General features: G+C 50.1%; 10 protein-coding genes across 10 annotated transcripts, besides 1 other annotated feature; 5 read left to right on the forward strand and 5 right to left on the reverse strand.

The window, feature by feature from the left end:
• Positions 1-22,510: part of a sequence feature (contig 1.32 1..435990(1)) that runs on past both edges of the window.
• On the forward strand, positions 5-656 carry ANIA_02098 (acylphosphatase). The gene is made up of 5 exons (XM_654610.2): positions 5-59; positions 124-154; positions 189-230; positions 288-357; positions 438-656. The coding sequence occupies exons 1-5, from the start codon at positions 41-43 to the stop codon at positions 612-614; spliced, it is 339 nt and encodes a 112-aa protein (XP_659702.2). The 5' UTR covers positions 5-40; the 3' UTR covers positions 615-656.
• ANIA_02099 (protein aodA) lies at positions 1,446-2,867 on the forward strand. Its single transcript, XM_654611.2, has 3 exons — positions 1,446-1,794; positions 1,844-2,135; positions 2,195-2,867. Exons 1-3 carry the CDS (start codon positions 1,532-1,534, stop codon positions 2,702-2,704), a joined length of 1,065 nt encoding a protein of 354 aa, XP_659703.2. The 5' UTR covers positions 1,446-1,531; the 3' UTR covers positions 2,705-2,867.
• Positions 3,597-5,135, forward strand: ANIA_02100 (uncharacterized protein; the record flags this gene model as incomplete). The annotated part of the gene is made up of 1 exon (XM_654612.1): positions 3,597-5,135. The coding sequence occupies one exon, from the start codon at positions 3,597-3,599 to the stop codon at positions 5,133-5,135; it is 1,539 nt and encodes a 512-aa protein (XP_659704.1).
• Positions 5,795-9,316, forward strand: ANIA_02101 (protein migA). The gene has a single exon (XM_654613.2). It carries the CDS (start codon positions 6,104-6,106, stop codon positions 9,134-9,136), a length of 3,033 nt encoding a protein of 1,010 aa, XP_659705.1. The 5' UTR covers positions 5,795-6,103; the 3' UTR covers positions 9,137-9,316.
• ANIA_02102 (protein ngn2) lies at positions 9,338-10,148 on the reverse strand (the record flags this gene model as incomplete). The annotated part of the gene is made up of 3 exons (XM_654614.1): positions 9,338-9,529; positions 9,583-9,644; positions 9,749-10,148. 3 exons carry the CDS (start codon positions 10,146-10,148, stop codon positions 9,338-9,340), a joined length of 654 nt encoding a protein of 217 aa, XP_659706.1.
• Positions 10,501-11,152, reverse strand: ANIA_02103 (succinate dehydrogenase assembly factor 3). The gene is made up of 3 exons (XM_654615.2): positions 10,875-11,152; positions 10,691-10,790; positions 10,501-10,608 (listed from the first exon to the last, which is right to left on the reverse strand). The coding sequence occupies exons 1-3, from the start codon at positions 11,091-11,093 to the stop codon at positions 10,520-10,522; spliced, it is 408 nt and encodes a 135-aa protein (XP_659707.1). The 5' UTR covers positions 11,094-11,152; the 3' UTR covers positions 10,501-10,519.
• ANIA_02104 (S-adenosylmethionine-dependent MTQ2p-like methyltransferase) lies at positions 11,310-12,104 on the forward strand (the record flags this gene model as incomplete). Its single annotated transcript, XM_654616.2, has 1 exon — positions 11,310-12,104. One exon carries the CDS (start codon positions 11,310-11,312, stop codon positions 12,102-12,104), a length of 795 nt encoding a protein of 264 aa, XP_659708.2.
• Positions 12,549-13,211, reverse strand: ANIA_02105 (mRNA splicing protein SMD1). Its single transcript, XM_654617.2, has 3 exons — positions 13,098-13,211; positions 12,969-13,018; positions 12,549-12,907 (listed from the first exon to the last, which is right to left on the reverse strand). The coding sequence occupies exons 1-3, from the start codon at positions 13,109-13,111 to the stop codon at positions 12,606-12,608; spliced, it is 366 nt and encodes a 121-aa protein (XP_659709.1). The 5' UTR covers positions 13,112-13,211; the 3' UTR covers positions 12,549-12,605.
• ANIA_02106 (uncharacterized protein) lies at positions 13,388-16,513 on the reverse strand. The gene is made up of 3 exons (XM_654618.2): positions 15,950-16,513; positions 14,059-15,891; positions 13,388-14,004 (listed from the first exon to the last, which is right to left on the reverse strand). The coding sequence occupies exons 1-3, from the start codon at positions 16,307-16,309 to the stop codon at positions 13,522-13,524; spliced, it is 2,676 nt and encodes an 891-aa protein (XP_659710.1). The 5' UTR covers positions 16,310-16,513; the 3' UTR covers positions 13,388-13,521.
• On the reverse strand, positions 16,891-19,678 carry ANIA_02107 (uncharacterized protein; the record flags this gene model as incomplete). Its single annotated transcript, XM_050612960.1, has 1 exon — positions 16,891-19,678. One exon carries the CDS (start codon positions 19,676-19,678, stop codon positions 16,928-16,930), a length of 2,751 nt encoding a protein of 916 aa, XP_050468809.1. The 3' UTR covers positions 16,891-16,927.

Consider the following 22,510-nt stretch of genomic DNA (forward strand, 5'->3'; position numbering starts at 1 on the left):
TCCTCTGCTTGATCGTCGGCGAGAATATCACAAAATAAACATGGCAACTCAAAGGGCATGTTTGGCTGTCAGATTTATTGCTACAAGCTTATACTTACGACTGTTGTCGCTGACTTTTCTCAGATTGCGTTCAAAGTCCATGGCACCGTTCAGGGTACGTCTTCAGTTCTAACTAGTTTCATTCTTAGCCAGCTATGTTTAACAAGTACCTCTACAGGTGTGGGTTTCCGGTAGGCACAGTTTCTACAGGTCAACATTAGACATTTCTGATCATGTCGTTACACCAGTGATTTCACCATGAAGCGTGCTGCGGAATACGGTCTCAGCGGCTGGGTGAAGAACACTGATTGCGGAAGGGTACGTTTGTAGTCCCTATTAATGCTAACAATCTTGCAATGTCTTGCATCGCTCGTCAGAGTCACTAAATGCATATGAAGGTCGAAGGCGAAGCACAAGGCTCAGAAGAGGGTATCCAAAAATTTCTCAAGGATATCAATAATGGCCCTCGACTTGCACATGTAGTCAAGCTGGAGAAGAAGACACTCGATCCGAAAGACGGAGAGAGTCATTTTGGGCTTAGGAAGACATCGGCGACTGTTTTTGATTCACTTTGATGGTCGACTATACAGTGTATACTCTGGTTCAAGCAGAATAAAGTCCATCCGCTCGGCCTCCCAGTTTCCATGAAAAGTAGTCTCAGCGTAGCCTCTTCATCCGGTCCTCTGCTTACGTGGTAGCCAATTTCTGAGGGGCAAGCAGGAACGCATTGCCCCAGAATCTTTCAGCTTCGGGAATATTTCCAGTGACGTCGATAGGGCTACGCAAACGTCGTTATTGAATCCCGATTTATTCTCGGCGTTTGTCTGAGTCATGGCCCAGTTAGTGGTCCCGTCCCGGCTTCGTCCGTGATCAAGTGACAGAGAGCTGGATCCATAATACCGTAATCTGATAACACAGGTCAATCTTGCATCTCAGCAAGTAGGACTCCCAACAGACTGAAAAATCAATGGGAAGTAAGTATAATCTGATTTCGCTTCTGCTAAAGCTAAATATTTCAAACACACCTGTATATGATTGAACTATATTTGTTTTATGCCCCTACTCAATGCTAAATGGAGTATCCAGATTTGTAACGCTCCGTAAGGTAGGGCGCCCTAAATACATGGCGTTTTGCCAGGTACGACAAGTCAGGCTCATAATTAGAAATACTCAGGCACTCTTCCTTTACAGCCACCATCTAGAATGGGCGTCAGATCTGGGTCCTTCTTTCGGTGAATGAAAAGTTCTGTTCGGCGGCGAGCGTGTGACTCCTGTGTGCGGGTACTCAGCCCTGAGAGTTCCGATTCCTGCCTCAGATTGCCTCTGGTTGAATTTTTTTTATAGGTCTTTGTATTTAGTTGGCATATATAAATACAAAAAAAGTTGCAGTCCCAGTCAACTCCTTATGTATGTCAAAGCAACATCTTATCTTGACTAAGTACAGTTCGTCAGAATTGACAGCACCTTTTCAACAATAAACAATATCAGCATTATGAATTCGATGTCAACAACGGGGCCTATTAGGGTGGCCGCTATACCGAAACATTACCTGCAATTCACAGTGCGGACCTATACGAGGAGTATGGCGAGCGCTGGGTTACGATACAGCAATCCGCCCCTCGTCAAAAAATGCTACGACCAACCGACAGGGAAAAGGTTCATTTCCTCCACGCCACAATCACAGATCAAAGACTATTTCCCTCCTCCTGATGCACCGAAAATAGTCGAGGTGAAAACAGCGTGGGCTCATCCTGTGTAAGTTATCCAATCTTCAAGAGAGGCGACAGATGCTGATCAAGAACAGCTACAGTGAAGAAGAAATGCGTGCAGTCACTGTTGGCCATCGCGAGGCAAAGAATTGGTCTGACTGGGTAGCGCTTGGGAGTGTCCGCCTGCTCCGATGGGGTATGGACCTGGTCACTGGCTATAAACACCCTGCGCCGGGCCAAGAAGACATCAAGAAGTTTCAGATGACGGAAAAGGAATGGTTAAGAAGATTTGTCTTCTTGGAGAGCGTCGCGGGTGTACCTGGAATGGTTGGTGGTATGCTAAGGCATTTGAGGAGTCTCAGACGTATGAAGCGAGATAACGGATGGGTATGTCGAGATTTCTTTCATCTTTACTTTTCGTGGCTCAACTAATAATCAATGCGCAGATCGAGACGCTCCTTGAGGAGGCATACAATGAGCGGATGCACTTGCTCACATTCCTCAAGATGGCCGAACCTGGGTGGTTCATGCGCTTAATGGTCCTTGGAGCGCAAGGAGTGTTTTTCAACGGCTTCTTCCTCTCTTATCTCATCTCGCCACGTACCTGTCATCGTTTCGTCGGCTATCTCGAGGAGGAAGCCGTGCTCACTTACACTCGGGCCATCAAAGACCTCGAAAGCGGCAGGCTGCCGCACTGGGAAAAGCTGGAGGCTCCAGAGATCGCTGTCAAGTACTGGAAAATGCCTGAGGGTAACCGGACCATGAAGGATCTGTTGCTGTATGTCCGAGCGGACGAGGCCAAACATCGCGAGGTCAACCACACGCTAGGGAACCTGAAGCAAGCGGTCGACGTCAACCCTTTCGCCGTTGAATGGAAGGATCCGTCTAAACCGCATCCTGGCAAAGGGATCAAACACTTAAAGACCACCGGCTGGGAACGAGAGGAGGTTGTTTGAGCATTTATGCATTTATACATTGTGGTTTTGTCATTCGCGGGAGCAAATGGGAGAACATGCATATATGATTAAAGCGGCGCAAATTGGTTGGACTTGAGCATAGCATCGCGGATATCTCCTCTCCTTAGTCTTTATTGGTAATAGAATGTTCTTGAACCTGTTCAGATTAATTGATATGGACCGGCCATGCAATTATGAGCGCAGATGAAACATACACTAAACTATATTGGGATAGCAATATCCGTGTGGAAAATGGGTCTTTGCTGTTACTGAGCGTAGCCAGGGGCTTGCCATCATGTCTCAGAGCCAGATGGCTCCATCCAAAGCTCCGTTTATGTTCGCTAATGCATGTCAAGATGTCATCAGGTTTGGTGCAGCCTGCAGACGCGATGCAGTGTTCATCTGCCTCTTGTGGGATGAGGGACCGACAGATTGCACGGCATATCCTGTGTCTGGGCGTCAGGGGCGCCGGGACGAAACAGATCGAAAAAGCAAACAATAGTCGAATGCCGAAGACCAGGTTTTCTTTTTCTTAAAGCATCACTCTATCCATACTCAGAGTAAGCTATGATCACCTGGTAGGCATGGTCGTTAGGCTGGCGACGTTAAAGGTATAGGCGCTACTATCGAATAGTTGACCCGCTTCCCCTTTAGTGCCACGAAAGAAGCCCAAGAACCCCCCTTTCGAACGTCTCAAGTTTGTTCTCGCCTGCAGATCGGTCACGATCGCCATTTCCGCTGTTATTCTACCGAGGCGTCCCTTTTCTATTTACGTTAACCGTTATTTCTCCTCTGGTGACCACCTGTCCTTTCATCTTTTGTGACCGACCCGTTTATACATTATCAAGCGTTTGCTACATTCCACGCATGAACCGAAACACACAGTGTCGCAATGGACGATCCCGCCGCGTTTGATGCTACAGCCCCTCCTGTCCGAGACTCCTCACCCTCCCCTTCCATCTCTCCAACACCCGCGATTTCGTCCTGTCCATCACCAGACCGTACATTTTCTACAGTTTCTTCGTTGTCGACATCGTCTGGCACATCCGGTGATGCCAGGTCTTCAGTGTCAGTTTCTACGCGGAGACGGGGGTATATCCGGCCTCAGGGGGCGGAATTCGCCGCCTCCGCAAAAAACCGGGAAAGTGTAATGAGCCTGGGGAGCATCGCACATTTGCAATACTATTTCGCTCGAACAGGTCTGCTGGATGGGAAGGGTGGTAATGCGCGAGAATATAAGAAGAAAAAGAGGAATACGGAGGACACACCACAATTGCTGCTCACACCAAATGCCCGCTTCACGGACGAAATTACAATGAGCCCAACGGAGGATATGAATACGGATTCAGGAGAAGATGCGTTTGACGTTGTCGAGGACGGAGACGAAGTGATGCTGCCCCCGACTGTCAGTACCTATAGCATTAAGACGCACCATATCCCGCCGCCTCCGGATCTGCTGCAGCTACGGAGGGACCTTTTGAACGCGATATATAAAGCACAGAGAGAGATTGATGCGGTGTCTCAGCAGCAGCATTCACCGGAGACGCTTCCACCACGAATCGATGTCTCGCCAGATGGCGATACGGAACCAAATGGAGATTCGCAACACCAGGCGAATCTGGCTGCAGCTCTTCAGAGCTGGGATGAAATCAACGGTATGCGCTTATTAGATGTTGTCACGCTTGCGATTCGCGCAGCAAAGATATACTATACCACCCATGAATACCCGGAACGACTGGCTTCTATAAAAAGCGAGCGTGAGATTAGGCAAGATCTATTTAATGTCCTTGAAGTGTTGAAGCGATGGGCAGGACGCAATTTTGCAGGTGGGTTTCGAGAAGAGGAAAAGAAGGCCGTTCTAGGCTGGATGTCCGATGTGCGCGATATGTTGTCGCAAGAGGCGCAGCTTGAAGACGCAGAAGTGAAAGAGCGGGCATCGTGGGTCTGGATTGAAGGCGATTGGACTGGTCGGGAACGGCAGCGGGAAGAGGAATTTCTGGCCAGCCTGACAGGTCCAGACTCACGCTTGCCAGTATGGACAGAGCCTGAAGATGGTTCACTCCCATCTGCGATGCTTGAGAGACTACGTGACGGCCGCGATCTGATCCGGATCCACAACATAGCCGTCCGGAAGTCCAAGCGACCTTTTGGTGAGATCAAAACCTTCCATGAAGACGTTGCCAAGCCATATCGACAAGCAGATAATCTTCGGTATTGGATAAAGGCGGCCGAACTGCGCTGGGAGACGAAGCTCGAACTGGACGTCATGGGCGTCGTCTATGGCACCAGCGACGAGGCGTGGCACCAGTTTGATCGAGCCATTGCAGCCTGGTGCAAGTCCGTCCGAGAAGAGCTCTCGCAAGACCTTCGAGTATTGAGAAGACGAGCGACTGCAGCCAGTGTTGACGGGCTGCTTGTCAAGATCTCATGACGGCTTCCGTCGATAATCCACCTCTTTGAGAGCGCATGTCTTGGATGTCTGGGCTTTTGGGAAAGTGGCCATTGGGTCCACGTAGTTTGATTCAGGATGACGTTTGTTTGCAGTCCGCGCTGCCTGTATTTGATACCCCTTACTTGTCGATGACAGTTTTGGCGAGGGAGTTTGGTGTTTGTCCTGCACCTTGTACATTGTGCTGCATTGCATTAGTCAATGATTAGCCAGATTAAATATTTAAAGTATATCCATGATTTCCTAGTCGTATCCCGAACCACAAATTCGGTTAGAAATTCGGCAGTATTACAACGAGCAGCGCGTTCAGGGAGGAGTTCCTTGGAAATGGAATGCCTAGGCCTACGGTACCAAGAATGCCTCCTGCCACAAATACCTAGACAGCATGAAGACAGGATGCACAGGAACAGGAAATAATGGATTAATACGAGGACAGAGGGAGAGCACTAGTGGGCGTGATAAAGAAAGGAGCTGATCCCCTGAACGGACCCTGCGGGAACGCACTGCGCTATTGGAATCCGGGCAGTTGGTGGTGGCGATCAGCCCAAGTTGAAGAACTGAAGGGAATTGCTCATTAAACGACAGCAACGGCTCTAGCGATCGTTCTTCGTCTCCATTCTCTTCCTTCATCCTCCAGTTCTCTCTCCTGCAACTCCTCCCTCTGGTCTATTTTCTGAATACGATGTAGTCCCTTGTTTAGCTCAGCAAGCTCAGAAAAGAACAGCTCATCTTCTGCAAGAGTCGTCACCCCACTCCTACTCAGACAGCAACAACAAACATTCTTATAGGGGCCCGCCAACATACTTTTGGGCAACGACGCATTCTTCACCCAGCGCAACTGCGTCATAATAGCAACTGGTTCTCATTCTCATTTTCTCTGTCTTTTGAGCCAACCCTCTACCTCTAGCCCTCCAGATTTTCCGGGCTAGAGTGGACGTATCGCCGTATCGATGCGTGCCATCTTTACCACTAGCTCTCACCCCTCGGCTCCCGCTCCAGACACGTCCACCTCGGCGACCACGTCGCAAGGTTCTCCACCACCACCTCCTCCTCCATTAGTCTCCGTCTCTTCTCCGGATGAATCGGCAACACCTCGTCGTATCAAATCGAAAGCCTCGCTACGAAGTACCCGGAGTATCGGCAGCAGCCTCCTTCACGAAGACGACGGCGACGACGCCCAATCCGAAAAGTCTCTCATCCGCCCGAACATTCTCCGCCGTCTATCACCCGGCTTAGCTGCACGCGTGAAGTTACTGGACGGAAGCTCCAAAACAGCAACATCCCCCCGGAACCCCGGTGCGGTTGGAAGGATTCCCGAGGAGCAGATCAAGGAGTTGGATAGTCTACACAAGGTCCAGTCGATCGAAGTTGAGAGAAAGGGCCGCGCTTGGAGCGGAATATCGTTTGCCAACAAAACTCAAAAACAACAGGTACAGCGAGAACCACTACCACAATCAGGCGTGCCTGAACCACCGGTCGCGGAGTCAACCCCTGGGTCGGGTCAGGACGCCACATCCGACCGCCTGGAAACAAAAGAAGAGAAAGTGGAAAATACGCCAACTACCATGTCTGTTGTTGAGCCAGCCCCGGCACCGCTGGGCCCGGAAATAAGTGATCCTAACATTGAAGACCAGACCGATGGCCCAACAGATTACGAGAAGTACATTCAAAAAACTAGCGAGCTCGAAGCAGAAGCAAACGGCGCGCCACGCCCGCCCCCGAAAGACTCCCCTCCTATCCAGTCGAGCGCGTCATCGAACACTCAGTCATACTTTAATCCTCACGGTCTTCACCGGACGTCATCGATATACTCTAGTACCAATTCGATATTCTCATTCTCACGATCCTCGTTCAGCAATCAGATTTCTCAGCTTACCTCCATCGCCCTTCCACAGCCCTCATCGCTTGAAGCTAGCATCGCTTCGATATCGAACGCTCCGGCCGCAGTTAAAGCCTTGACCGGTGCCGCGGAACAGATTCAGATATGGATCAGAAAGGCATCGAACGTGCTGAACGGACTTGATGCGGAGGATGACGTGGTATGGGCCGCGGCCGCTGGACGGGAAGGCCTTGATGGTGTGGACAAGGCGATCACAAAGTTTGAAAGCCTAGTTAATGTCTATGTTAAAGCTATCGAAGATGTGCAGCTGCGCGAGGACATCGCTAATGTCAGCACTGATGGCTTAGAGACGATTGTTACCCAAATGGACAGCATCCTACAGAGTTGGGCCAACATCAAGTCGCGGCTCCGGGCAGTGAAAGAGCAGGTGGAATTGGCAATGGAGTGGGAGGAACTATGGAATAGTGTCCTAGGTGATGTGGGCGAGGAAGTTGAGGAGCTAGAAGGACTGGTTTTCGAGATGGAGGCGAAGCGACACTTCAATCTGGCGAATGAGGACTCTACTGGGTTGGATATCAACGAACTCGAAACGATTGTGGAGGAGACGCCTTCTAGTGGTCGATTTTTGAATAAACGTTCCAGCATGGGATCCCTCTACCCTGCACCGCCTGCTTTGGACAGGCCGATTATTCAAACTCCGCAGGATGACACGAATCACTCTAATCTTGTTGAACTATTCGCCCGTCTTCAGCCGCTGCGCGCCTCGCTTGATTTCTTGCCTATGAGGCTTTCCATGTTCCAGTCACGCGCGGAGAAAGTTTTTCCGTCTGCATGCACGGAGTTGATGGAGCGCCGCGAGAAACTTGAGAAGGACTACAAGAATCTGCAGGCAGATGCTGAAACATTGCGGAAGGAGCTAGAGGAAGACCGGTGGATCATGGTCTTTCGGAACGCTGGCTCTCAGGCGCAGAAAATGTTTGAGTCTGTTGAGAGAAGCATCTCAAAGCTGCAAGAGGGCCTTGAGACGGGCATGCATTTGCATAATCCTGCAGGCATGACGAATCGTATTGAGAGCTACGAGGCCAAGAAGCAGCATTACGTCCCTGCCATAGACCGGGTTCTTACAATCACCCAGAAAGGAGTCAAAGACAGACTAACTGTGAATGGCGAAATCCTTCGGCTTCTGGCAAACATGGAATCCCAGGTCAACGCCTTGAGAGCCAGTATCAAGGTGATGGACTCGTCTTTAGAAGACATTCAAGACTTGAGGTCACAACATATGCGCGATTCCATTTCCACCGTCCTGACGATAGATAGTCCAGCTACGGGAAGCCTTGCGGACACTCCAGGAAGCTCACCGGCATCATCGGTGGTCATGACTCCAGCCAACAAGTCCAGTCGGCGAGGTAGCTCCGTCGGCTCCGCGGCTCGAACATCGACCGGACGCCGGGTTTCAGGACTACCGCAACTTGCCTCCAACCTAACCGGCAGAAAGCCCAGCAATCCCAAGGCCACCCCTAAGACCACGCTGACAGCGCCGTCTCCAACGCCAGCAGCACGAAAGCCTGCACAGCCTGCACAGCCTGCACTCTCGCCTGCGTTGCTCAACCGACCACGGTGGAATACCAGTACGAACACCAATGACCTGGATGTGGGACATAAGTACAAGCCTTGGACGCCTTCGTTGCGCAAACAAACTGCTCCCTCACGCGGGACACGCCCTTCGTCGACAATTCCACCCCGGGACCCATCTACGTCTCCCGTACCACCGACCGCTAGATCTGCGAGCCGTATATCCAGTCGCCTAGGCTTGCGTAGCCCTGGGCGCACAGCGTCTCCATCACCCAGTCCCTCCATCTTGGATCCTCCTCCTTATAGCAAACTTCGACGCCCGGCTGGAACAGAGAACATGTCCAATACCCCCCGCAGCCGCCAGAGTTTTGCCGGGACATCGTTCAATCGCAGCGTCTCTCAGGAACAGGGACGAAGCGACAGCCCTACGAAAGCTGCTCGTCCCGGTACAGCACTTGGACACTCAGGAAGCCGCCGCATCAGTTTGCTTCCTCTGCCGCGGAACCGTAACAAGGATAATTTCCCGTCAACTCGGAGCAAGCTCTCGGAACGACCTCCGTGGCGTGGTTAAGCATGAAGGAGATTACCACGGTCTTATTCATCTGCTGCCTCGAAGTTCATATTTTATCTTCTCCCTTGTATTATCTGTGGTCTTTCGGGTTGTCAGATTGCTTCGATGATTCCCCTTTTGCAAAGATACCTACCATATGATTTAGCGCAATGTATACATTCAATCAGGTGTATGGAGTTTATCTTCGAATTTCTTGTTAATCTAGGCGTTTTCTACTACAGCTTCTCCTGTCAGGTCTTTCCCAATAATCAATGCATCAACAGGCGTTTCACTGTTCGCCAACCTCGCTGCCCCCGGCACACGACCAATAACGCTGAACCCAAGCCTCTCCCAGATCTTGACCGAGGCAACGTTGTTTTCGAAAACAAGGTTGAAGACGGAGTATTTGTAGCCCTATTATATCAATCAGCTACTTGATTTACTTGGCTTCTTTTTACATGACATACCAACAACGGAGCAAAGTGCAAGTACGCCTTGCCCATCACCATGCCCACTCCCTGGTTCCTCGCTGCGATGGTAGTCAAGAAGCCTGCATTGCAAACGTGCGAGCACCGGCCTTCCTCATTAGCTGACCTATCCTTACCAAAACCACCGGAAGATATTGGGGCATACCAGGATAATTAGGCTTAACATAAAACGTTCCCAAGCATTCCTTTCCCCAATCCCTCTCACTGTCCACAGATAAACCGCCCTCACCATCCCCTTCCTGATCCAGGACAGCCACAACCCCAAACATCCCAAACCAATACTCGCCGAACGCCTCAAACTTCATCGGCTGTTCCATTGGATACGTACAGCCCCTCTCAATCTCCGCGCTGAACTCGGCGTGTAAAAAGCGCAAGAGACTCTGTGGAAGAGATGATGGGCCGTTTGTGATCGGGTAGAGGGTTACATTCGCGCCTGTCTTGGTTGTCGTCTTGAGGGGGGTATTGAAGGCTGGGGATTTTAAGGAGAGGAGGAGGGAATCTGATGGTTGGATCTTTGTGTTGGGATCTTCAAGGATAGAGGGCATTTTGGTGTGTCCTAGTCGTGAAGTGTTGATGCTTGGAGAGAGACGACGGTTGGACAAGGGAGTATATAGGTGCAGATGTCAAGCGCAGGGCGTGGAATTGAGATCCTGTTTTATCTATCTCTCCAGGCTTCTCCACCGTTACTGTTGGAGACTTCTTATCAGCTAAAATATGATTCGCCAAATTTCTTGCAAGTGGTTCTCTCGGCTTTTCTCCGGGTTATACTTCCATAGAGATGTGGTGATACAGTAATATAGAATATATATGTACAGAAATCTACAAGACATCATGTAGCGTAAAACATCAATCTCAACGCCAATAATCTAGCCCAGGCGCTCTCCAAAGAACAGTAGTATAGAAGCACCTGGCAGCACTACTTCTCGCTCTCCCCTTCTCCTTCACCTTTCCCATCTTTGTTCTGGATCGTCTGCATCAACTCATACAACTGTCCGAGTTGCTGGTCTAGAACGCACAATACAACCAATTAGTTTCTTATTTCAATAGTCCCAGGGCTGGAGTGTGAGAAAAAACTAGGTTGACGCACCGCTCATTTTATCCAACTTGCCCTGATCCAGCTTCTCACCAATCCACGAATCTCCCTCAAGCTTCTGCGCATAAAGCTGCCACTCCGTAAGGAACCCGATCTGCAGTACCCAGCGTTAGTCTTGTCTAGACGAGACCCTCTTCCTCACAACTTGTAACCACAATCCAGGCCATAAAAGACGTACGATATGCAACGGATTCTCCGTTCCCCGATGGGCGCGGAATTCGCTCTTCACATATGAGTCCCCTAGGATGCGCATCTCGGGATCGAGCTTCTTGCGGTGTACTCGGAGGATGCGGCGGTAGAGCGGGATGGGCGGGAGGAGGGCGAGGGCTTCGCTGAGGCTCGCGGCCGAGCCCATGTTCGATGGGGCGGCGTAGAGGAGGCGGGTGAAGATACGCATTTTCACTTCTTTTTCGAAGCCTCTAGATGTTGAGTGATTGACTGGTACTTGGGGACTTTTAGGCTTAGACTTGGAGATGGATGACGGAGCCGCGGTCGGACTGGAGCTCATCAAGCGGAGAAATTTGTCTCCGCATTAATTAATCCAACAACTACCTTTACAGATATACAACACCCACCTCACTTAAATTACGACTCACTACTCACAAAAGAAAAGATGCTTCCGACTCCAGACACCTCGCATGTCTCCTTCGACACAATCTACGAGCCCTCCGAAGACTCCTACCTCTTCCTCGACACCCTCTCCTCCGCCTCCGAATCCGCCTGGCTGAAATCACGATTCCCTTCTTCAACGCCATCGCCTCTCCTTCTCGAAGTCGGCTCCGGTTCCGGAGTCGTCCTCGCTTTCCTAACGGCAAATTCACCTCTTATCCTCGGCCGCGCGGATGTCCTTGCGCTTGCGACAGACGTTAACAAAAACGCCTGCGCTGCGACACAAAAAACTGTTACTGTGGCTGTGGAAGAGCGGCAATCGGAGATAGATAAGGATGCGGGTGCGCAGGCGGAGGCAAGGTCCGTCTGCCTGTCCGCGGTTGTAGGGGACCTCTGCACATCCCTCCGCGCTGGAAGCGTGGACATTCTCCTCTTTAACCCGCCTTATGTGCCGACGGAGGAATTACCCGCTATACCGTCCACTTCTGATGCTGCGGCGAACGAATTGGAACTGTCACGGAGCGCAAAATTCGAGCGCGACTCCTACTACCTCTCCCTTACCTATGCTGGGGGCCGGGATGGAATGGAGACGACGGACAGGTTACTCGAGTCGATACCGGAGGTGCTGGATCCGGATCGCGGCGTTGCGTACGTCTTGCTCTGTGCGCAGAATCGGCCAGAGGAGGTCAAGGGTAGGATTCGGGGATGGGGAGGCGGTTGGAGGGCTGAGAGTGTTGGGAACAGTGGGGTGCAAGCCGGGTGGGAGAAGTTGGTTATTGTAAGGATTTGGAAGGAATAATGCTCAAAAGAGTATACGATGATGACGACGTTATGATAGATAGATTATAGATATAGATAGACCCTGTATTTTCATCATTTGTGATTTCCGACTCTCTAAAAGTGGAGGGAGTCTATGGTTGTTCACCGTGCACAAATCAACGTCTCTATATCCCAGTTCGCCGGATATAGGACACTGCTGCTTCCTCTAGTCGCAAGACATGGTCGTATCGGCCTTGGTGTCATCACTCATCCCTACTAGAGTAACGATGTCCCGCACAGAATGAACCACTCTTTCCGTCCTCTCTTAACTGACCGGTAAATAAGGTAATAAACAACCCCAGTCCCTTTTCCCGACAGTCAAGAATCCGCGATCAGTTATTTATCCGAGCTCCAGGACAACGACGGCATCAAGCAAAACAAAAAAAAAAAAAAAAAAAGAATAACTCCGCATCCAGAGATCCGATCCCAAATACGAAATGCTCCTGTATCATAGCATAGCATAGCCTCGCAATACTATAGCTTAGAAACCACGACCCCGGCCCCGTCCCCGGCCCCTGCCACGCCCTCTGGGTCCACCGCGACCACCACCCCGGCCACGATCGGCCTCCTTACGCGCCTTGTTCTTCGGCTTGGGCGTGTCGTCGATGAGCAGAGTGTCAAGCGGCAGACTGTCCGGCAGGATATAGTAGCGGATCGTGGAGCCACGGATGTTGATCGTGTCCAGCGAAATTGGGTCCCGACCCTTGGGTGTCATCTTGACGGTTCGCAGGGAGGTGTTCATTTGCGGGCTGACGGAGGTGATAGTTCCGTGGAGGATTGTGCCTGGATGAGAATGTTAGCGGTAATATGGGCAGAGGTAAAATTAGAATGAAAGAAGACAAACCATTCTTCAGCTCGATGGTTACCGTCTCATTGGCGCACTTCATTAAGAACCTGGTTTCGACGTGTTAGTAGTGTTCTTGCAGCAATGAAGCAGAGCTTCGACGTGGAGCTGCGACGGGATTTTACGCACCGAACGAGCTTCATGGTGTTGAAAGATTGCGACTTCGCGCAAAAAAGGAGAGATTCGACGTGTTTCTGGGGAGAACCGGTCTGAAGCGAGTTAGAATTCGGCCGTCAACGGTGCTTGGTGGCTGATTGGCTTCAAGTTGATTTCATGTCGTTCATTTCATCTTGGTTGCGGAGCAAAAGCTTACTGACCGCCAGGTCACGTGATATCTGTACAGTATACCGTGCTACAATTAAGGGGTCTCCTACTACAATAAATAGGTTGGAAGTGGGACAGTTGTGAGTGGCTATCTTAATAATGCTCAAATTGATGTAAATACACAAGTTCCAGTCAATACTGCTGGGAGGTCGCTCCGTGGTATCTTGCAGCCAACAAGAAAGACAAATATCAACACTCGCTTCGCGCACATAGATTCAGAAAACCGGGATCATAGAACGCCATGCCGGGCTTTGAAGATAGCAATTTTGTCATCATAGAACAGAATCTCACGCAAGCCAAAAGACACGCGCGGTCGACCATAATCATAGTCGGAAGCATCATCATCATCCAGCGATCTATGATCCTCCGAGGATAAGTCGGATTGCGAATCCATCGTCGCTCCTTCGTCGTCTTCATCAGACCCTTCCTCGTTCGTGTCGGACCCGGCCCAATTCTCGGCACCTGGGACAAAGCCCTCACTGTGAATGTCGTCTGTTTCGGCCAGATCGTACTCATTGCCCTTGCCTTCAAGGATCTCATAGCATTTGCTCTGCATGCCTAAATAGCTGATGCTGATTTCTGGCCGCAGTGTTACTATGTCAAGGACCTGCATGGCGAGCTCTTTCAGGTCGAGGTGTAAGGGACGGACAATATGAGAGATGTGGAGGGCACGAAGTTGAGGAATGTTAGGTAGTCTTTGCAGGAAGTAATGCTAATTACGCTGTTAGCAGAGATCAGATGCTGAATAACCGAGACAAAGGCTTACCCAGTCTTTAGAGTCTATGGTCATAGAGAGCTCCTTCAGCTTAGGCATTCGCCCGCTTGTTATAAAAGTGATGACCTCGCGAGTGAACATCCATTTTTGCCATCGCGAGTTCACGATCTCCACTCCTGCTGGAGACCGTTCGGTACTATCTACTAAAAGTTTCCTCAAGCTCGACCTATGTGTCCGTATCACATTCCGATATATCCCCTCAATGTGAACGGCAGAGTCATGAAGGGGAGATCCATGAAGAAATACGGTCTCCAGGGTGTTAGGCTGAAGAGTATCTTTGATGAAAAGCAAGAGATATGGCGAGACGGCATCCGTATGGATGTGCTTGATTCTCAAGGCGTATTCAGGCTGGGCCCTATCTTCCTCGCTTCTACCATGTCTTGTACTAGTGTGCGGTGCCGCTGAAGGAGAGAACCGACGACGAAGGCTTCTCCACAACTTTTCGTGGCCTTCGCAGCGAAGAATGGTAAGGGTGGTAACTCGGGTCCAATCGATTGTGTCTAGTAAGACTGCTGCAGAGATAGGGATACGCTCCAGTTCCAGGACCTCCAACTTCAGCAGTTCTTGGTCTGAACCAGAGGTGAATGAATAAATCGTTTTTGAAGGCTTCCTCAAAGACTCTCGCGGAGCTTTGGACCCAAGAACCTGTACTTGTTGCGTTTCATGAGAGCTAATAGGCGGACTATTCCCTGCATCGGCAATATCCTGTGCCTCGGCCACATCTTGAGTCGACGTCGTATTGAGAGTTTGAGGAGAGAGAACTTCAATGGGACTATCAACTGAGGTAACTGCGTCCATTACTACAGTAATGTCACCAATGTCTCCTTTAACGGGATCTTCTTGTTGGAAAGAGGATTCGTTTGCATGGCGACTGGGCCAGCCCAAAATCGCCCCAAGAACTCCACCAGCCCTTGGCCACCCGGACACGAGATTGGAAGGTGTTTGCTCAACATGCGAGGCTCCTTGTGGTTTTAACCACGAGGCCTGATAAACTTTCGAGGAGATGCCGATACGCAGCTCCCTAAGTCTATCACGGGAGCGTCTGATGAGTACAGCCATTTCCTCTAAGTATGACGGCTCGTCTATATCAAGGACGCTCAAGCTTTTCAGAGGGGGTAGTATCGAGAGGGAGGGATACTCTACATGCCCATATCTCCTGAAAAGAGACGTGCTAGCAGGCGGCGGAGCCAGGATATTTTGGGTCTCAGGCAGAGTTAATGAAGACGCAGTGGGCACTCCTGATAAAGAGCGAACCGCATTCTCGGAGTTATCGTGCCACCGTATCCAAACGTTCTCCAAACGACACTCATGTCCCGGTCGGTCTGCTAGCGATGAAAGCGCAATCCATACGTCTCTAACAACGCCAGTGGGCATGTCCCAAATAAAAGTCTCCAGATTGACCATCCGAGCCACGGCCAAAGCAACGAGTGTTCCGAGCATCTTTCCCGTCTCTTTAGTAACCGAATATTCTTGGACCCAATCTGACGGCCCGTTTCCAACCGAAAACTTTCGTGTATACTGTGCAAAATAGTTACCACGTCGAATTCGCCCACTGGCCTGCCGATTCTGCGATTGTTGGCGGTTGCACTCGCAGTGGGCACACCGCTGTGCTGCATTCGTAGTAGGAACTTCACGAAATATGTCTTCTCCCATTACCAGTGTTGCCAGGCCATAAGAAAGAGCATCTACTCCCCCTGGGTGATCAGATTGTGGGAAGGCATCTGGCCAGACGATATCGAATCGAGAGTACATTTGGGGAACTGCAAGGGAATGGAGTGCGGAACAGGTAAGGGCCAGAGATGTCAGGTCATTCGTATGCGTAACCTAGAAAACGTTAAGTACAGTTAATGTAGTACGAGCCTACTTATTTGAAGACACATACCTCTTTGATGATGTCTTGCAGGAGATCCACAGGAAGATCTAGGAGATTTAGACGCCTTGCTGGTCCCTTAGTCTCTTGGACAATCGTCGCATCGCGGCCCGTTGCGGACGTCATAGAAAGCGATCTCTTTTCAACAAAGGCCTTTGAGGGTGGTGATTCCTTCATGGGCACAGTGGGTCCATCTGGATGAGGTTGCGACACCGCGGCCTCTTCTGAATGTGATTGAACCACCTCTGTTTGGAACTCCTCGCCCGCCGAGGCAGTACTAACAGAAGAGTCCAGGTCTTCCTCTTCATCGCATAACTGATCCAAATCAGATATGACCCCGGCATCCGCATAGGCGCTGCCAAGTTCGGCCATGGTGGCGATGGCGGGATGCTACTGACTCGACTGAAGGAGCAAAACCATAAGACGAGACGAGTGCGAGGCACTAGACCAGTTACTTCGGACGAACGAGAGCCCGCTTCTTGATGTCGACAGACGAGCTGGAAATGAAAACAGGCGGAAGTGGCACTGGTGAGACTGGATTCCAGATGGTGAGCTTAGAGCGGTAGGCAAACTGGCAAATTACCCCCCAAACACAAAAGAAAAGCTACCAATCACAGAAGGGTGGACCAAGGCGGGCACGCGTTGCCTGTCGGAACAGTCAACTCACTGCGTAGAGGCTCAGCCAGTGAACACGAGTCGACGAGGTCGAACGAAATGCTGCATTTTCTATGGCAGCAGCAGGATCAATCTATAGGGAATCGCAGATGATGTGAAGTTCCTTGGTGACGGTTGCTGTGCAGGAAGTCTTGTCACGGCGGGGCTTTAATGGGGCTAACCGTAGTGGGGGCGGCGCACGTGCCACATCTCTATACTACTGTACGTACTATACTACCCTTAAGTATATGATTAGATCGTTCCGTATGAATTAGCGGATGTGACCTGAAAAATAAATAACCAGCAATATAGAACGGTACTATATTTCAAAAACTATCAGATTCCACCTTCCTCAGCGTAAATTACTTCGCGAACATGACCAACGAATCCTTCCAAGCCCGAAGGTGAGCTAGAGCCTTCTGCAGAAGCCAACGCAGCTGATGCCCCCGGCATTATAAATACCTTAGATCCCACTTCAACCCATTCAGTTGAGACAACAAACGAGAACGTTATATCGATAGTACCATGCATTGTGGTGTCAGAGGAGCTGACCACCTTATTCACATTCGGCTTGCTTGGCGAGTCTGCGTCAAAGCTGAAAAACTCCAATTCTGTAGGTGATGGGGGCGAGGATATGATTTCATCACCAGCAAGGGCCAAACAGGTCAGTTTCACTGTTGTTCGAACGTTCGCAATATACGCTATTGCATTGCCACCCAGCAAAACTGGGGGAGACAAGGAAGATGAGAATTCGCTGGACGAGAAACTAGCTACGAACCCGGTAATGGGCAACAACGGACAAGTGCCAGAAGACAATGGCTCACTGGCTAGAATCGCACCTTTTCGAATCTTGCCTAGGCGCGGAGGTTGCTCGGAAGGGGTGGCGCATAGAGGCTCGATTCCAATGGTGCCTACTTGGTCTTCGGTCAACTTCTGGACTGAAAGTCGAAGATTGCGGACGCTAACAACTCGAACATGCTGCCAAAGTGCTTGGACAGTTGAAGCAGACTTTCCTGTGTATGAGCTCTGGAGGAATGAGGATGAGAATTCTCCGGACGGTGGCCGACTTCTGTAAGAGCCATGTTGCGAAAAATGGCGGTCTGAACCAAGCCTTTGAGCCCCTGGACAATTTCCGTTTTCCAGCGCAGTGTTGATTGTGACAGGCCCGATGACTAGCTCATCACCAACGGAAATAGAGCCGTAACGGACCAAACCACAGAGGACCACACCGGGGTTCTGTTGACGTTGTTCTGAATAGACCTTTGAGGGAGGAATTGCAAAAACTTCGTCGACGTCGAAGACATTCGATGGGTGTTGGGGAGCTGGCAATGACTTCGGCATGCTGATGTACCTTACGGGTGGCCTGGAAGGAATAGGTAGATTCCGAAGAAGGGCATGAAGCTTGTCTATGCCTGAGCCATCAACAGCACTCGTGAGTACAATAGGCACTGTTGCAGTCCAATCATGCGTTGCGGCTATGAGTTTCCTCACTTCTTCCGCTTCTGCCGAGTTGATATGCTGTAGGTCTACGCCCTCCTCAACTGAATTGGATTGGACAGGGAGCATGGCTGGCTTCTTGCCGGAGACCTTCAATGCAGATAACACTTTGGCGAGAATATTCCTCAGGCCACCTCGGGACGCGAGGTCCATCTTCGTAATAACCACAACAACCGGGATGCCCAGTTTTATGCAGAGCTCCAGATACGATAAAGCTAGATTGATGTCCATCGCTTGTTCTGCAGAATCGGGGCCTGGCCTTGAAGAAACCTCTTCCTCACAAATGGCAGCAATGCAGAGGAACACGAAGTGAGGAGCCCAGCTGACAAGTCCCCGTAATGTAGATTTCAAGTATCGCACTGAGCCGGGGAGGTCGGAGACAAACGCTAGACGACCGCCCTTGGAGGCGGCGTGAATATCGTCCCAGGCTGCAACGTTCCCTGAGGCATAGTTGACCACATCAAAGCCGTCTGTGGATGGCGTTGGAGTGTATCCTATAAGCTCGTGCGCAACAGAGCTCGTTACACCGGATGAGATTTCGTGCCTGTGTTTTAATAGGCCCAATCTGCTCGTTCCCCTCCCATTGTCCAAGACAGATGACGTTAATGTACCAAGAAGGGAGGATTTGCCAACAGTATTTGGCCCTGCAATAGATACTCTGATCTGACTAGTGCTAGAAACGTACCCTTCCGACATTGGATTTGGAGCGAGGTCCGATTTGGACAGCTTCTCAAGTGGTTCGGTCACACATGGCTCTGCACGATAGTAGTCCCAGTCTGGGCTTACCAGCGCCTCCGCAACCCAGAGGTTCTCAGTATGCACTTTACCCGGATTTAATTCTTCGGATCCTTGATCCTCGACCCATTCGCAATTGCCGACGACTACTCTGCGGAGAAGTTCAACTTTGCAACCCAAACTGGCAGCCATGGCTTGTAGATTGGACAAACTCTCCTCTAGTTCGTCATGAATAAGCCCTACAAATGTCCCGTCATCCGCAACCCCAATTTCGTAGAGAGCACCTTGGCTTTCCTCAAGGCCAGGAAGAAGGCGTGACGGTTTTGAAGTCGCGCCCAGTCTGGGCGTTGCTTCCGGTAGAACTGGAAGCACTAGGTTGGCCGTCGTAGAAGAATGGAATGGCGACGATTGCTGCAAGCGCCATAGTAGCTGAGTTGTCAACTGCTGCAGGCGTTGCTGGCGGCTATCTATGGAGCGGCTCTGAGGCAATCTCAAGCTCGGCTCCTCAGTTGAGGATGCTGCGGCTGCGGGGCCGGATGTAGACAAGCTTGCACGGGAATGATAAGACCCACCCACAAGGTGGCCCGTAGAAATAGAAGTATAGGGACGCCGAGGGCGCAAGAGAAGATGTAATTTGTACTCTGTGGGACCTTCTTGCGGTTCTGGCTCCAGCTTAGAGATCCCATAATCAGAAAGGAAATCATGCCCTGCACTATACAAGCTAGTGCTGGAGCGGGTGCGAGCGGCCGTGTTTCGATTGCCAACTATAACCACTTGGGGGGTTGAAGATCCTGAGGTAGACCAAGGGGAAGACACCCTAGGGGGGTCCGGATCGTAAGTGAAAACAGAGGCCATACTGTGTCAAGTAAAGACACGTCTACCGAAGGAGAGCGTGCAACGATATTGATTTATTCGCAGAAAGATATGCGGCCGTATCAGTTTCAAACAAGTATCCGCGTACCTTTACGTACGCAGAATATCAGTCGAGATGTATGTCGGCAGTGTCTAAATTCTTCACGTATGCTATGTTTTTGGTATAGAGTCATCTTTGAGGCCGAAGTAGACAGTCTGAGATTGAGCTCGAAACAAGAGTGAGTGTGAGCAATATCTGCCGATGATTAAGTTGTTTTATCAGGAGGAACCGTCACACACATTCAGAAAGGGAGGCGATCAAAAGAGAAATGGCATTGTGAAGAATGAGTCACAAGTTATCGTCGTTTGATGGTGTCTCAATCGTGGTCTCTGATGACACACTGTGTCAGGTGATCTGGATCTGTGACGTAAGCAGTCCATCTCAACTACTACGTATACTAGGATGCTAAACAAAACACTTCAATTCATCTCTAATAAATGCAGCTCAGGGAGGAGGCGCGGATGTTGGGAGTAGAAGATAAATTTCTTACAGGTTCAAAAAGGGGAGACTTCCCAGAAGAGTTAAGGCTGTAAGGCTGTGTTCTGGAAGAAGTAAGGAGGCAAAGACAACGTACAGATATATTTTACGGTCAGATGGAACCTTTTGGCAGCAGCTGTAGCTGCACCTGCCCACTGTACGAATAATTATCATAGCTTCCACTCCTACTTCCTCATACATAAGGCATGCTATAGGATCACACCTCTTGAGCGCTGCTAGATTAATTTGGAATGAGAGGTAGGTGCAGGTCAATGTGTTACTAAAAGTCTCTAGTCGTACACAATTTATACATTCTGGACGAACCGCAGCTCTTCAACTCAATCTAGATCGGGGGTTTGATCAGATAAAATAATGTGTCTTAAATAATGCCAAAGTGGGAGCATCTTCTGAGCAGCGACACCAAGGCTAAACAATATACGGAGAGTACCGTTGGGGTATTATGCAATAATATGCAAAGTTACCGAGTACAAATAAAAAATGGGTAACAAGCGAGCCACTGGGCTTATCCCAGCAAGAATGGTCTGAAGAATTCTAATTCAAAATGGTTACCCAATAACACCAATGCCTGAATAGCCCTGCGCCATGGTTATCCTTTCCCAGTCCTAAATGTACACCGAATATGCCGCACTGCGAAGGAAGGATGAGTTCCTGATGCTTCCCTTAAAAAGAGTAGTACTCCACTTGACATAAAGGTAGCGGTCCGCGGAAGACTGGTCCTATAAACTGAGGGTAATGAGATTGGAGCGGTTGTTCGTCTGTATAGGGCACATGATTCGTAGTGGGTGCCCTCTAGTGATAATATTCTTTTCTGGTTTCCAGCTTGACTCATCGCGTTCTAACGACTGGATGTATCTCTTCCGGACGCCTTGCATTTACCCTGAGCAACGTGGATATTTCTTGCAGTAGTACGCGTGAAGACAGCGCCACAGCTTGGACACTCTGCTTTCGCCACAACGCCTGACTTCTCTCTTTGGTGACGCAGAAGATTGCTGAAGGTTGAGAACTCGCGGCCATTACATCCGTGATCAAAACACCTTGGCTTCTTTGGACTCTGTAAAACTCGATATGGCGGTGGGTTTGTTGGAAGGGGCGCAGAATCGGGTGACGAGTAAACTGTTCCTGGGGACACAAGAGGTTGTGGTTGAGGGCTAGTGGCCAACGATCCGGTATTTGAGCTGGCGCTTTATAACGTTAGTGCCGTTGTAGAAGGTTAGATATGGAAAAGGCACCTACGATATTGAAGAGCCTTGGGCGAGATAATATTCCGACTGATTGATCATATATGATGGCGGACTAACTCTGGATATTAGTTATACGTTCCCAGTAATCTCTGCTGATTGGGACTCACGATGATGTAAACAGATGTTCTTGCATTTGTGGAGAGCTGGTGGGAATTGCGCTAGTATTGCTCAGCGAGTATGGTATAGAGGCGCTTGTCAAATTGCTCGTTAGTCACTTACTCACGAGATCACTCAGGTGAGCCATTGTCAGGAAATACCTTCTAGGATGATGGCGGTTTTGTGATACACCTGAATGCTGCGAATAGAGATATTGGGATGAAGGTGGTCCGGGTTGGTAGTAGCCGGATGCGGACGGATGGTGCGGAGGGTACCCGATACCTGCAGGGTATCCTGGATGCGAAGGCAGGCCATGAGACTGTGGAAAACTTTGTTGTTCCATAGCCATTGTAGTTGGGTGAAGAGGCTGTGGTGATCGGTGTTGCCAGCTGTAGTCTGTCCCAGGTTAGTTTTAGTTCGAACTGGCACAACGAGTGACAGAGAGCCTGCAGTCAATCATACTAGACGAGTTATGTGCCATACTGAAGAAGGTGCCGGGGAATTTTTTCTGCCCTCTAATTTTCTGAGTTGGTGTGTGATTTGTCTCCAAAGCCTCAGCGTTCTGTGCTCGGTGGCTACTAGAACAAGATATACCTGTGATTTTTGCGTAAAGGCTACTTGTTCTCGCAGCAAACACAAGAAGCACGACCGCGGTGATAGATCGTGTAATCAGAGTTCGGTTTCGAAGAAGCGAGGGAGTCGGACAGACTTGGTGATTGAACTGCTTATCACCGAGTTCGGCCCAATGTGCTGAGAGGCGCCAATGAGCGAGATACTTGAGGCTGTGCTGTTTCTGAAGCCCGAAATGAGATTCGAATAGCGAAGCCCTATCGTCTCAAAGACACAAAGACCAATGCAATAACAATATGGCGTTTCTGAGTCGTTTCACTGGTGTAGAGCTGGTCAGTCGCCGGACACGACGATGGGCGTCTACTTCGT

The sequence above is a fragment of the Aspergillus nidulans genome, chromosome VII (assembly GCF_000011425.1).
Source record: "Aspergillus nidulans FGSC A4 chromosome VII".
In the NCBI taxonomy this organism is placed as follows: Eukaryota; Fungi; Ascomycota; class Eurotiomycetes; order Eurotiales; family Aspergillaceae; genus Aspergillus; species Aspergillus nidulans.